Raw genomic sequence first — 14,846 nt, forward strand, 5'->3', positions numbered from 1 at the left:
ATTACATTTAGGGTCTTCGGGAATCATCAATTCATTATTAGGGTCATCTGGTAAGTCTTGGAGCCTATCCTCAAACCAGGTTCAAAAACAACAGCAGATTATCAACTTAACAGGTTCAAAAACAGAAAATCACAACAAAAAAATAAAATAAAAATAACAGAAGAACAACAGAACAACAACACAAGAACAATTAGCAAATTAACAAGTTCACACTAACAGTTAAAATTTACTAAGATCCAATTATTCTAATTTCACATGCAATCAACTTACTAAGTTTCTAAAAGCTAGAAATGATAAAACCAACCCGAAATATGGTTAAAGCATTTCATCAAACATGTTGAGTGCGGAAAACTTGAAACGAAATAAGAGAACTCAAAGCTTAGTATCAATGTGATAGAGAAGAGAACATAACTATTGTATACTTTAATTCAGTCTATGAAAAAAATCCAAACCACTGCCAAATCAAATAGTTACTTATTGTAATAGATGGGAAAAAAAAGAGTGGAAGCATTAGGTAACCATAAATACCTTAAAGTAAATCTTGAACAACTGGCAAGTTACATATAGTGCCCCAACACGCTTAGAACCTTTTCCCTGTTATTGCAAGCAAGCCAATAAAGAAGTGAGTGCAATGATTCCCCCTTGCTCACTCACACACTATATATATAACAGTAACCGATATGTAGAAGAATACATACCGCAAGAACACCAAATACTTTCATAAGGAAGGAACCAGCTCCTTTCAATTTCTCCGGGGATTTCCCATTCGAAGCTAACTCTCTATCCGCCTAGAATAGCACAAAACCTCACAGCAAACTTCCAGAATATTTGAAAAAAGAAGAAAAAGAATGAAATGTAAATCGATACCTTCTCGGCAAGAACCCTAACATCATAAACAATGGCGTACAAAGCCTCCATAGCCCAAGCAGATTCCCAATTTCGAAACTCCTGTACAAACGCACTGAAACGCACACCAATAAAGATTACAAGATAAAAATTCGAATCAAGAAATAAAGGGAATAGGTAAGGAAGGGTTACTTGGCGGCTTTTTCAAAGGCGGTGTAGGCTTCGAGCAAATTCGATTGACGGTAGCTCTGGAGGCAGCGGAAGAGAGGGAGGATGATGTCAGAGTACTGGCCGTAGTTGTCGGAGTTCTTGAGGAGCCTTGGGGCGTCGTGGAAGATGTTGAGGGCGTCGGCGAGGGAGAGAAGGAAATGGGAGTCGGACGAGATTAACAAGATGAAGAAGAAGTGGTTTCCATCAGTGACGAAGGCGAAGGCGAAGGGCGAAGGGAGGAGCTCTTCCGATACAGGCGAGTAGTTTCAAAGGTGAAAGTGAGCATTAGGGTTAGTGGTTTCGAAGGGAAAAGAGAGATTAGGGTTGGGGATCGGGTTTGGGGCCGGGTTTGGGCTGGGTTGGGAGCCGGGTTTGGGTCAATTGGTTGGGCCCCTCTCGCCACGCTTTTAAAACGTTATTGTTGCTCTCTACGGCCACGCTTTTGAAGCGTGGCAGAAAAGAAACCTTTGGCCACGTTTTTAAAGCGTGGCAATAGTGTACCAGCATATAGCCACGCTTTTTAAGCGTGGCCGTAATGAAACCTTGTCGCCACGCTTTTAAAACGTCCTTGTTTCTCTCTATGGCCACGCTTTTGAAGCGTGGCAGAAAAAAAACGTGGCCTTTTCTCTAATCAATTGCCACCCTTACAAAAGCGTGGCCGTTGATCATTTTCGCCACACTTTTGAAGCGTGGCAAAAAAAAAAGTGGCCAAATCTCTTATCTATCGCCACCCTCATTAAAGCGTGGCCATAGGCCTTTTTTTTTGTAGTGTGTCCACTCTCAATTAAGCAGTCCTTGGGCCAAGAAAATTGATTCGATGATAATAAATGTTTTTTGTAAAGTAGAAGAAAAAGGACTGCCTCGAGTAATAAGAGAAAACAACATTGTCATTGGGTGGACAATCAGCGATTTGAAGAGAATAAATTCCACTATGTGCATGTACAAAATTTTATTGGAGAAAGATTCTAAATCTATGGTGCAAGTACAAAAAAGGCTTAATCCAACAATAAAAAAAGTTGTTCGCAAAGAAATAATAAAGTTGTAAAAAGTAATCCAATCAGTGAGTATATTTTTTTTTTTCTCTTTTTCATTAAGGTATTTTTGTTATTATGAAGTTAGGCGCCTTTGAAGGAGCAAGGAAGCTGGTGCCCAGCGCTCATGTATTATTTGGCACCCAAGGGTCCAAGTTTGACGCCTTGGAGAATCACCCCTTGTTTACGATGATTTGCTTTCTCCTAGTGTCTTTAATTTTTTTTTCATAATTTTTTTATTAATCTTTAGTTTTTTAAAAATATTTTTGCCTATATGATTATCTTTGTTTTTACTTTATGACTATCTCCATAATTGTTTGTCTTTTCAAGAATCATCATGTAACCCTTCTGTACATACATGCATTCTTATATTACTTAAAATATTTATACTTAAAAATTTGATAAATTTCTAAGTTTGATGTTAGTGGGTTAAAAAAAAAGGATTTTGGAGTACAAGAAAAATACAATAAGAGAATTCTGACAAAGAAGAGAAAAACGATGATGATGATGATAATTGAAATTTAATTATTTTATTTTTCTGGTGGTTAATTATTTTTTTTCTCTTTCTTTTTCTTTTGCACCATGTTTTTTGTTTTCTTTATTTTCTTAAAACTTGTGTGCTTATTCCCCTAGTGAATTACTTATGTAAAAAGAGAGTTTTTGAATGAAAAGAATTGATGAATTAAAAGGAGATTAAATTAAAAGTTAGTGACTCATAAAAGTATGTGATTACATTAATGGACCTAAGATATATAGATAAATCTTGTAAAAAAAGAGAGAAAAAATCTTCAAAAATAAAATTTTAGAGAAATATTATAAGAGTCCATGTCCAATCCTTGAAGCAGTGATGTTTTTAAAAAAAAAAAAGAGAGGGGGAGAAGATCGAAAACAGAAGAACAATAAGACTCTAAGCACTAATGACTAGAGCCCAGTTATGTGCCTGTGGTGCTTTTGTGTCAAGGAGAAATTTAGGTAAATAAATCCGTAAAGCACCTTATCACCCGATAATTTGAGCCAACTAGTTCGAGATTATCAATTGAAAACCTATATTAAGAGTTGCCTTGAGATGAAGCATTTAGAGTCTAAAGAGGCTCTGGCCACCTATGTCGATATCTAAAAATATTTCCTAGTTATGTGCTGGTGGTGTTAATTGTGTCGAAGAGAAGTTTGAGTGATTAAATCTGAGGAGTGCTTTATCACCCAGTAACTTGAGCCGACTGGCTCAAGATTAACATTGAAAACCAATATTAAAAGCTACCTTGAGACAAAATTTTAGAGTCAAAATTTAAGAATATATTTTTAAAGAAATAAAATGAAGAGAAGCAAACAAAGAAGGCACAAGATTAAATTATATTCTTTTTTTATGTGCAAAATTCCTATAAATATAAATGAAAATTATTATTGACTAAATGTTAACCAAAAAAAAGATAATATTTACTAACCATAATCATATAGCATTGTTCAAAGAAAAATATTCCTCAGAGTATTGAAGACATTAATCTCACATTACATTGTCATATGCAAAAACAGTTTATTTTATTACATGATTATATTAGATCTTACAAATTGTGAATACCAAACCAACCCAGCTTCACATATTATCAGAATTTGCTATAGCCATTCACTCAATACCGAGCCTCTTTTTAGCATCCAAAAGGAATTCATAGACCCTTTCTGAGTTAGGTAAAGTGTTAGCAACGCTTTCTTTCTGCAGACACCTCTTGGCCCAAGAAATGAACTTGGGACATTCAGACTCTATACTGAAGTTGCCAATGGTCTCAACTGCATAAAACCAGCTATAAAATGTGACAAGCGAAATGTCTACGAAACCAAGCTTGTCTCCCCCGAAAAACGGTTTGTCTCCTAGCTCTGCTTCCAATAATTGAAGGGCTTCAATGAATTCCTTCTTACCAGCTTCTTGCTCTTCTCCTTTTCTTGCCCACACCTTCTTTGCAAGGTCATATATCTATTTAACATTACAAATAATCAGCATACACATTTTAAATTGTAACAAAAAATTAGCACATTCTATCAACATTGACGAATTGTTCAATCTAGCACAGGAAACAAGGAGAGGAAGCGTAGACAAAATTGGAAATATTTACTAGAGAATGAAAAGCCTATAGATTTTTTGAGCACTTATAGAAGTCCATACAAATCACCAGAAAATAGTCAAATTTGCCCCAGAAAGATTATTCATTCTCCAAATTGGTCTTCGAGAATTTTTTTAATCAAATTCGTCACTCACAAATTTTAAGTTAGTCACATTAGTCCTTTCATTATTAAATACGTCAAAATTCTGACAGCATACGGTTGACAGTCCTAATTGCTTGCTAATATAATAAGTTTATGAAATTAGATCAAATCAATCTCAAATTGAGGGGGATCTTGAGACATTGAAATCCCTCAATTTGGGATTAATTTGATCAAAATTCATAAAGTTATCATATTATCAGCTAATTAGGACGGCATTATGATGTCACTTAACGTGTCATTTCAGCAAATTCCAATGCCATTAACAAAAGTGATGGAAGAACTAATATGACCAATTTAAAATTTTTGAAAGACGAACTTGATTTAAAATAGATCTTTTGAAAAATAATTTGGAGAATAAATGATCTTTCGTGGATGAATTTGACCATTTACTCTGCAAAATCACCCACTAAAATGAATCTTGTATTTGAATGTAGAAGAGTTTTTTGTCCTAAACTGACCCAAAAGGGAGGGGATGAGATCATAAACTACATCCTGCATCTCGCAGGAGTTCATCTCAATTCTCGGGTAGTACACTCAATAGGAAGCCTACGTGTATGAACATCAAAGGAAGCCTCCAAGTGCATTTGAATATAAAAGGATGCCTGAAGATCTATTATTAGTTCAAGGATACCAAATAAGAAAGCTCTATATATTTTTATTTTTATTTTCCCCCACTAGTTAATTGGATTTGATTTTGTTCAACTTTTTAAGCATAAGGATAGGCGAGGTGTTTAAATCTCCCCAAAAGAGCTTTCTAGGATTAGAATCTTGATCTTACGCATAGAACTTGCCCAAATTCCGCTAAACTACTCCTTGGGTTTTCTTCTGGAATGTTCTATATACTTACATTCTCTGCAAACTTCACAGAATTAAATTGAGGCTAACTTAACAGTATCTCCCAAAGATCTCACTAAGAACAGAACCTATTTATTCAAATCAATTACCCCTTATGTTATCAAGGGTGGGATTTAATGCTAGAAGTTAGGTCCAACTAAATTTGAGAGATTATAAATTAACGAATCAAGTGATAAACAACTCAAGTCCCGAAAAAAAAGGTGATAAACAACCAAACAAATAGAGCGCCGCATCTATACTAATTATAATCTTAAGGCATGGTTTCAAAGATCGTTCCAAATCTATATGCACACCTTAGTTAATACAAACTTAACCAATATAAAAATTAAAACTTGTAAAACACCACCGAGAAATAAATATAGAAATAATAGATGCAAAAAATTGTTTCAAGAAAGTTGAACTAATGCAATTATAAATAAAGCTAAAAAAGGAAGTACCTTCTTGTCAACATAATCAGCCCAGAACCTGGCCTGAGATTTTTGATACGGATCAGAAGGTAGGAGTGGAGATCTATCATTCCAGACCTCATCAATGTACTGAACGGCGATGAGAGACTCGCAGATGGGTTTGCCTTTGTGGATGAGAACAGGGACTTTCTTGTGAACTGGGTTCATTTGAAGAAGAAGATCGCTCTTGTTCCATATATCCTGTTCAATGTACTCGTACTTTATACCCTTCTCTGCAAGCGCAATTCGAACCCTCATACCAAACATGCTCGCCCATAAATCCAGAAGAACCACCTCATTCTCCATTTTTCGGTTTCTCAGTAGATAACTACTACTACACTAGCTAGTCTGTGCAAATGGACTAATGGAGCAGTGAGCACCATATATAGCCAGAGGCGGATTTATGGGAGCAGTATGGGCCATGGCCCCTGAATTTTCGAAACTTAAAAAGTATATTTTATATGATGTCTAAAACTTTTAACAATATATCTATCAATTTCGTTAGGTAATCAATCAAAATTCTACCAACTTTTGCTAACTCTTATTTATGAGAGTATTTAATAGAAATGTCTCTGTGAATATGTTTAATAGAAGTGCCTTTTTTTAGAAATAGGATTCTCTCCAATTTTTTTAACAATTGATAAAATACAGTGTAATCTCTCTCACCTTTGATTTTATGAGTGGGACCAGAAATAAATAAGAGAGTAATGAATGGTTAGATTGAACACTAGATACCATCCAGTTTTTTTTAACTGGAGAGGATCCACTTCCCTTTTTTTTATGGATGTGTCTAATGAAAGTATTCTTGTGGAAGTGTCTCCTAGATGTGTCTCTTTATACATGTGTTTTCTAATAGAGGTGTTTTTGATCAGATTGAGAAGGTAGAAACGAGATAGAGGGAGCGTGCTGCGGTAGACGACGACGATGCAGATCGTGAGGGGAAGGTGCGTGGTGGTCCTGCAGAGGAGAACATTGCGCATGCAAAGCGCACATTGCGTAGACGGAGATTGGTTGCGGAGGACACGGACACTGCCCAGAGGATTGTCGGGGTGGAGGCCGCGGCAGCGGCGCAGACGCGAACCACTGCACGAATTACGAGCAGTGCAACTAACAGCGTGACGCAGCATCGGCAACTCCACGGGAGGGGATTCCGCGTGGCGGTGAAGATGGCGATGGTAAAAACTCCACAGCGTGACGACGAAGACAACAGTGGCAGAGGGTATGCAACGCGACGATCGCAGAGGCGTAATGCGCGCAGTGATTTTGTGAAGAGCATGCTCGGCACGTCGTGTAGGGACAGCAACGGTGGAGGCAAGGATGCAACGCTGACTGATGCCAGGATGAGGGAGAACGCAAAAAGGTTGCTACGGAGGAGGGTTGGGTAACGCTCCTCACCACGGTTACAAATCCTTATAATTCAATTTTTTTTTATTAATTTAAGTCAATTCAATACTAATTATAATTAAAATATAATAATTAATTATTATTGGTAATAAGTTGATAGATAATATATTAGTGCCCTATATTTTTTCTATATCTATTAGTTTAGTGGTTAAAAAAAGATATTTTATAATCTAAAATATAGCTTTAAATTCTATTTTATGTATTTTAAATTTTTTTTATTTTTTTTATTTTTTTTGTAATTCTTTTATCTATTATCATATAAAAATATTTTATTTTTTATAATAATTTCTAATTGGATGTAATAAGAAAATATATACATAAAAATAAATTAAATTAAATTTTATTTATTATGATACTAAATTTAAAATATATTAAATAAATTATTTATTAATATGAATATATTTTATATATTATATTTATTAATTTATTTTAAATATATATATTAAAAGTATTAGAGAAATAAATTTAAATTATTTATGCTATATCTTCTATAATAGAAATAAAAATTAAAATTTTATAAAAAAAACTTTAATATAAATGAATTTTTTAAAATTAATTTTAGTTTAAATTTGTTCTGTTGGCTATAACCTCGCTCAGGTAAAACTATAAATAGAACTAAATAAATAAACACGTGCTACTTAGGAATACGTACATGCTTTGCTTTCCTAACGTGCTTTGCTCTCCTAACGTGCTTATCTTAAAGAAGTCAAACATGATAAAGAGCAGTTATCACGTAATTAGGCTCACATTTTCAACAGTTCCACAATATTAGACCCACTAAGTAACCGCCTATAGCACAACAATTCTATAAATATATCCACTCCTAACATGGAAGAGGTACACTATTCATTCTGAGTAATTTGAGATTTATCTTTTACTCTTACTAACTTGAGCGTTAGAGTGCCTTTGCAAGTGCCCACCGCCGCCGTTCTTGGAGGAAACCGATACATAATCCACTTGGTCTGAGGAGAGGCGAGTTTGAACTTGCAACTCAACTAGCTCTACCTTGGAATCGGCTATCCACACAGAACATTTGGCGTCCAACGTGGGGCCGAAATTATAATTTCTATAACTCGTATTTGTTTTATACCTCTTTTTTCTTTGCAGAGAAGGGGACAAGACTGATTACTCAGAGACTTAGCAACCCCATCAAGCCCACGCCGAACTCCTGGCTGCCAACATCGCTCTCCAAGTGGAAAATCAGAGAATGGCCGAATTATTGGCAACGATGCAAAATAATGGAGGTCGGAAGCTAGATAGCAAGAAGACAAATGCTGATCAACACGAAGAACGTCAGTCAAAATCCAACGCAAAGACAGGGGAGACACCCCCAAAAGCTGGAAGACGGCGAACCAGCCCGTTCTCCAAGGAGATCGTGAACTTCAAAATGCCCAAAAACTTTACGCTCCCGATGACCCTAACGCCGTATAAAGGGATCGGGGGATCCTAAAGTTCATGTCATGAAATTCGAGTCTATGATGTTCCTCAATAGTGACTCTGATCCCATTTTATGTCGATCTTTTCCTACATTTTTAGATGGAGCTGCCTTACTATGGTTTTCTAACTTGCCTGCAGGGTCCATAACCAACTTTGACGAGTTCGCCAAGATGTTCATCAACCACTTCGCAGCATCTAAAATCTATGTGAGAGATTCAGATTATCTCAGCACAATCAAACAAGGGCAGCACGAAAGTCTGAAGGATTACATAACGCGTTTCACAACGGCGGCCATGGAAATCCCCGACCTTAAACCAGAAGTCCAACTGCACGCCATAAAAAGCGGCCTTCAACCTGGGAAATTCCAGGAAGCTATAGCTGTGGCAAAACCAAAAACATTTGAGGAGTTCCGAGACAAAGCCTCCGGACAAATTGAAATAGAGGAATTGCGTGAAATACGAAGAAACGAACGACTACCATCACAGAAGGAAGATGACAGGCCAACCAGGTCAAACAACATAGATTCCAAAAAACCTTTTAAACTAACACCAAAATTTGATTCATATACTAGGTTTAACACCAGAAGAGAGGACATCATTAAGGAAATACTGCACAACCGACTTATAAAGCCACCAGTCAAGGCAGAAACATACCAAGACCAAAAGTACGTGGACAAAAGTAAACACTATGCATTCCATCAAAAATTCGGCCACCCCGCTGATGAATGCGTCGTGGCTAAAGACCTACTAGAGAGATTGGCGAGATAAGGACTACTGGACAAATACATCAACTCCGAGAGTCGAAAGGAGCCAACCGAGGATATGAGCAAACTGAGGTATGCCTCGGATTGCAAGGATAAAGGAGCATACCGAGACCCGGTGGAAACCCCCACTTCGAAAGGAGTCATAAACTACATATCAGGTGGTTTCGTTGGAGGAGGAATCACGAACACAGCCAGGAAACGAAGTTATCGAACTATGATGACAGTGGAAGGGTCGCACCAAAGCCCAACAGTTCCGACCTCAACAGCCAACATCAGTTTCAATAATGGTGATTTCAAATCACAGACACCAAACTTGGATGATCTAGTAGTCATCTCGGTGCACATGGGAGAGCTGACCGTAAAGAAAGTTTTACTCGATCCGGGAAGTAGCACTGATGCCCTATTCTATTCCACATTAAAAAAGATGCAGTTAAGCGACAAGGCATTGCAACCATCAGCAATAGAATTAGCAGGGTTCTCGGGGGAGAAAGTCCCTATATCAGGTTATGTATGGTTGAGGACAACACTGGGAGAATTCCCAAATTCCAAAACACTAGACATCCAGTTCTTGGTTGTCGATTGTGTTAGTCCTTACAATATCATCTTAGGACGTCCCTCCCTTAACTCCTTTGGAGCTATTGTTTCTACCATTCATCTATGTGTCAAGTTTCCTTTGCAGGATAACATAGTAGCGACAGTTCACGCCGATCATAAGGAAGCTAGACAATGCTACGACGCAAGTCTGAAGAAAATCACAAAGGAGGTCATCCCGAGAATCCATTCAGTATACAACCCGAAAAACATTCCCACCCTGTCTGAAATGGACCCCAGGGATAACAACAGTTGCCCCTCCCCAACGGACGACTTAGAAAAGGTACAACTGGATGAAACAAATCAATATACTAACATCGGTTCAGCTTTCTCTGCAGGAACAAAACAAAACTTGGAAAGGCATACTGAAGGCCTATGCTGACCTATTCGTCTGGATCCCCTGCCGGCATGCCAGGGATCGACCCAAATTTTATATGCCACAAACTAGCAGTCAACCCTAATGCCCGACCTATAAGACAAAAGAAACGTAACCTGGGCACTGAAAGAAGAAATGCAGCAGCAATAGAAACACAAAAGCTATTTGATGTAGGTTTCATCCGAGAAATCCGATTTTCCTCATGGCTAACAAATGTGGTTATGGTCAGAAAAAGCTCAGGAAAATGGCGGATGTGTGTAGATTTCACAGATCTAAACAAGGCCTGCCCGAAAGACTCGTACCCGCTGCCGAACATTGATAGACTCGTAGACGACACCTCAGGTTACCAAGTACTAAGTTTCATGGACGCCTACTCTAGATACAACTAGATACAAATGCACCCAGATGGCGAGGATAAGACGGCATTTGTAACTGACCAAGGTAACTTTTATTATAAAGTAATGCCTTTTCGGACTAAAAAATGTAGGGGCCACTTATTAGAGACTAATGGACAAAATATTTAAAAATCAAGTCGGACGGAATATCGAAATATATGTCGATGACATGGTCGTCAAGTCTAGTTCAGAAAAACAACATGAAGCTGACCTTCAGGAGGTTTTCCAACAACTCCAAACATACAACATGAGACTGAACCTGGAAAAGTGCGCATTTGGCATACAGAAAGGCAAATTCCTAGGATTTTTGTTAACAAACCGAGGTATAGAAGTCAATCCAGACAAGTGCCAGGCAATCCTAAATATGCAATCCCCAAAGACGATTAAGGAAGTACAGCGACTCACAGGATGCCTAGCAGCCCAATCCAAATTCTTACCAACTGCAGCAACAAGATCCTAGCATTTCTTCAAGACAATGAAAAAGTCGGATAAATTCATTTGGATAGAAGAATGCGAAAAAGCATTTTCCGAATTCAAGCATATCTTGGGATCACCACCTATACTAAAGAAACCGGAGCAAGGTAAACAACTATTTCTATTTCTTTCAATTTTCACCAACACTATTAGCTCTGTACTTGAAACAGAAATAGGAAAGGAGCAACACCCGATGTATTTCATAAGCAAGGTCTTATAGAACGCCAAGACAAGGTACCCAATGATAGAAAAGCTGGCAATCGGTCTAGTAATCACTGCTCGGCGCCTGAGGCATTATTTTCAAACACACCCAATTATAGTTCGGACAGGCCACTGATAAACCCCGTTTTTAGGGTTTATCATGTGTTGAATTTAGAGCATTTTATCAATCTTTTCTCACATTTATCCAATGAAATAGCATGGTTTTGTGATTCTCCCTTAATTTGTGCTTAAGTGTGAAAACATGCTTTTAGGCCTTTAATTTGATGATTTTAATTCACCTTTGATCCCACTAGATGCCTTTATTTGTTTGTTAAGTGATTTCATGTTGAAAAGGCTAGGAATGGATCAAAGGAGTGAAGAGGAAAGCATGCAAAGTGGAGAACACATGGAAAAGCCAAAGATTTGAGATGCACCATCCAAGCGCACGCGCACGCGTGGATTGCAAAATTTCAAGGGACGCGCACGCGTGCTGTACGTGTACGCGTCGGTGCCAGCACATGATTTTAAAGTGAAACATGCCCAGCGAATTCTGAGAAGCTGTAGGGCCCAATCTAAACCAACTTTGGCGCCAAAACACTTAAAAGAACCAAGGATTGAAGGGGAGAGGAATCTTTTGCTCATTCATTCATTCATTCCAACATTAGGATTAGTTTTAGTTAGTTTTAGAGAGAAGCTCTCACTTCTCTCTAGAATTAGGATTAGGTTTAGGATAATAAGCTTGGATCTAGGTTTTAATTCATGCTTTCATCTACTTCTACCTTTCAATTCTTTGTTGTTACATCTTGTTCTTCCATTCCTTTGTTGTAATTTCCTCTATGTTGTTTCTATACTTTGTTGTTGATCTAGTCTTGTCCCTTTTATTTTCTTTCAATTCAATTTGAGGTAATTCATGTTAATGACGTTCTTTTTGATTGTTGATGATAATTCTTTGCAATAATTGTTGTTAGATTTCATTCTTGTTGTCAATTTACTATGCTTTTCTGTTGTGCCTTCCAAGTGTTTGTCAAAATGCTTGAAACGATGTTAGAGTAGAATTTTACACTCTTGGCTTGGGAAGGTGACTTAGGAATTCTTGAGTTACTAATGTCCAAGTGATTGATAGTTGGTAGCCATTGACTCTAGCTCTCATTGATTCAATTAGTGAATAGCTAGGACTTATGCACTTGGATTGATATAACTCATTTGACTTTCTTCTACTTGTTAGAGGATGACTTAATGTGATTGATCATTGATCCTTGCAATTATGATATTATGGTTAGTGATAAGGATAGAGATCCTTGACCACCAAACCTTGCCAAAACCTTTTCATCATTTGAATTCCTTTGCCATTTACTTTTCTTGTTTTTCATCCAAAACTCCAAAATATACATGTCCATAGCCAATGACAAGAACACTACCCTGTAATTCCTTTGAGAGACGACTCGAGGTTTAAATACTTCGGTTTATAATTTTAGGGGTTTGTACTTGTGACAAACAATCTTTTGTATGAAAGGATTAGTGTTGGTTTAGAAACTATATTGCAACGAGATTTCATTAGTGAAATTCTAAGCCGTCAAAAATCCATTCATCAGCCACCCTCTACGATAAATACTATCAAAGCCGGACTTAGCAGGGCGACTAACAAAATGGGCGATCGAGCTCTCTGAATTTGACATATCCTACTAATTGTGAGGATCACCTAAAGCCCAGGTTTTAGCCGGCTTCGTTTCAGAATTCACGGACAAAGAAGAACACATCAAGACATGGGAACTATACGTGGACGGAGCATCAAATGAAAACGGATATGGAGCAGGAATTCTCCTAAAAGACGACAATGGAGTCCACGCCGAACAGTCAATCAAATTCCTCTTCGAAACAACTAACAATCAGGCCGAGTATGAAGCCCTGCTAGCAGGCTTGAGGTTGGCCAAGGAAGCAGGGATCTCCAACTTAAAAGTACACTGTGACTCACTGCTCGTAGTACAACAGGTAAACGGTCAATTTCAGGTACGAGATTCGATCTTAGAAAAATATCTGAACTCGGTCAAAACGCTAATGAAATCTTTTCAAAATTTTGAAATACTTCATATACCTAGAGAATAAAATGGCAGGGCCGACATGTTATCCAAACTCGCTACACATAGGATAATCGATCAAACAGACAAACTACATCACATTACACTAACAGAATCAAGTTTAGATGTAAAATCTATTTTAAGTGTCTCACAGGAAGAAGATTGGCGAAGCGCATTCATTCACTACTTAAAAAACGGAGAGATACTAGAGGATGAAAACCCAATGATATTCAGATACAAAGCAAACCAGTATACCTTATTAGGAGCCGAACTATACAAGCGAGGTATCTCCCGACCTCTCCTGAAATGTCTCGGACAAGCAGAGGCATAAACCATCATGAATCAACTATATGAGGGAATCTGCGGACACCATACCAGAAGTAGGAGCTTAGCTACAAGAATACTCCGAGCAGGGTACTTCTGGCAGACTTTAAGAACAGACTGCAGAAATAAGATACAAAGCTATGATGCATGTCAAAGATGCGCACCGCTCATTCACAACCCAGCCGAGCTCTTACATACCTCTGACGTCAGTTGGCCATTCCACAAATGGGGCATGGATATACTCGGACCATTCCCAATCTCAACAGGGCAGGTAAAGTTCCTTTTAGTAGCGGTGGATTATTTCACCAAATGGATAGAAGCTCGGCCTCTTGCAAAAATTACGGCCGAAAAAGTACAAAATTTCATTTGGAAGTCAATTATATGTAGATTCGATTTACCTAGAGAAATCATATCTGATAATGGTAGACAATTCACGAATAAAAAAATCGCATCATATCTAACAGATCTGCATATTAAGCATCATTTCTCCTTCATCGAACACCCACAAACTAATGGGCTTGCGGAGGTAGCTAACAAAGTTATCTTGCAGGCCTTAAAAAAGAAATTAATAGATGCCAAGGGACGATGGGCCAAGCTCATACGAGAAATTGTGTGGAGTTATAACACAACACCCAGTGGCAGAGCCACGTTAGTGGAAAGGGGGGCAATGGCCCCTCCCAAGCCTCTAATTTTTTAGTTTAGCCCCCATTTAATTTTTAATTTTTCTCTCTTCTTAACTTCAATTTTTTTTTGTTCGCCCCTCCCAAAAAAATTTCTAACTCTGCCCCTGACAACACCCCACACAACAACGAATTAAAGCCCATTCCGACTAGTATATAGCGCAGACTGTATGATACCCATAGAGATTAACCAAGGATCCACTCGGACCGAATACTTTGATGAGCAAGACAACTCGGAAGAAAGGTCAACAGAGCTCGACCTCATAAATGAAGAAAGAAACCTCACTGGCCTAAGGCAGCAAGCCATGCAAGCAACAATACGGAAGCGGTACAATAAAAAGGTAAGGCCACGAGCACTACAAGAAGGAGACTTAGTCCTGCGACAAATGGAGAAGTCCGAAAACTGCCAGGACACGGGAAGCTCGCAGCCAACTGGGAGGGCCCTTTTCACGTCTCTAAAGTCATTGGAAAATGGGTATACT

General features: G+C 38.0%; 3 protein-coding genes across 3 annotated transcripts; 1 reads left to right on the plus strand and 2 right to left on the minus strand.

Moving 5' to 3' along the window:
* Positions 1-315: 315 nt before the first annotated feature.
* Positions 316-3,545, minus strand: LOC112735859 (enhanced ethylene response protein 5-like). The gene is made up of 6 exons (XM_072210654.1): positions 3,530-3,545; positions 1,039-1,300; positions 868-961; positions 699-788; positions 529-594; positions 316-351 (listed from the first exon to the last, which is right to left on the minus strand). Exons 1-6 carry the CDS (start codon positions 3,543-3,545, stop codon positions 316-318), a joined length of 564 nt encoding a protein of 187 aa, XP_072066755.1.
* LOC112737940 (probable glutathione S-transferase parC) lies at positions 3,521-6,107 on the minus strand. The gene is made up of 2 exons (XM_025788101.3): positions 5,636-6,107; positions 3,521-4,053 (listed from the first exon to the last, which is right to left on the minus strand). The coding sequence occupies exons 1-2, from the start codon at positions 5,948-5,950 to the stop codon at positions 3,709-3,711; spliced, it is 660 nt and encodes a 219-aa protein (XP_025643886.1). The 5' UTR covers positions 5,951-6,107; the 3' UTR covers positions 3,521-3,708.
* Positions 6,108-8,276: 2,169 nt separating this feature from the next.
* On the plus strand, positions 8,277-9,252 carry LOC140177533 (uncharacterized). The gene is made up of 2 exons (XM_072210655.1): positions 8,277-8,340; positions 8,624-9,252. Exons 1-2 carry the CDS (start codon positions 8,277-8,279, stop codon positions 9,250-9,252), a joined length of 693 nt encoding a protein of 230 aa, XP_072066756.1.
* The last annotated feature ends 5,594 nt before the right edge of the window (positions 9,253-14,846 follow it).

This window comes from Arachis hypogaea, chromosome 13 (genome assembly GCF_003086295.3).
Source record: "Arachis hypogaea cultivar Tifrunner chromosome 13, arahy.Tifrunner.gnm2.J5K5, whole genome shotgun sequence".
In the NCBI taxonomy this organism is placed as follows: Eukaryota; Viridiplantae; Streptophyta; class Magnoliopsida; order Fabales; family Fabaceae; genus Arachis; species Arachis hypogaea.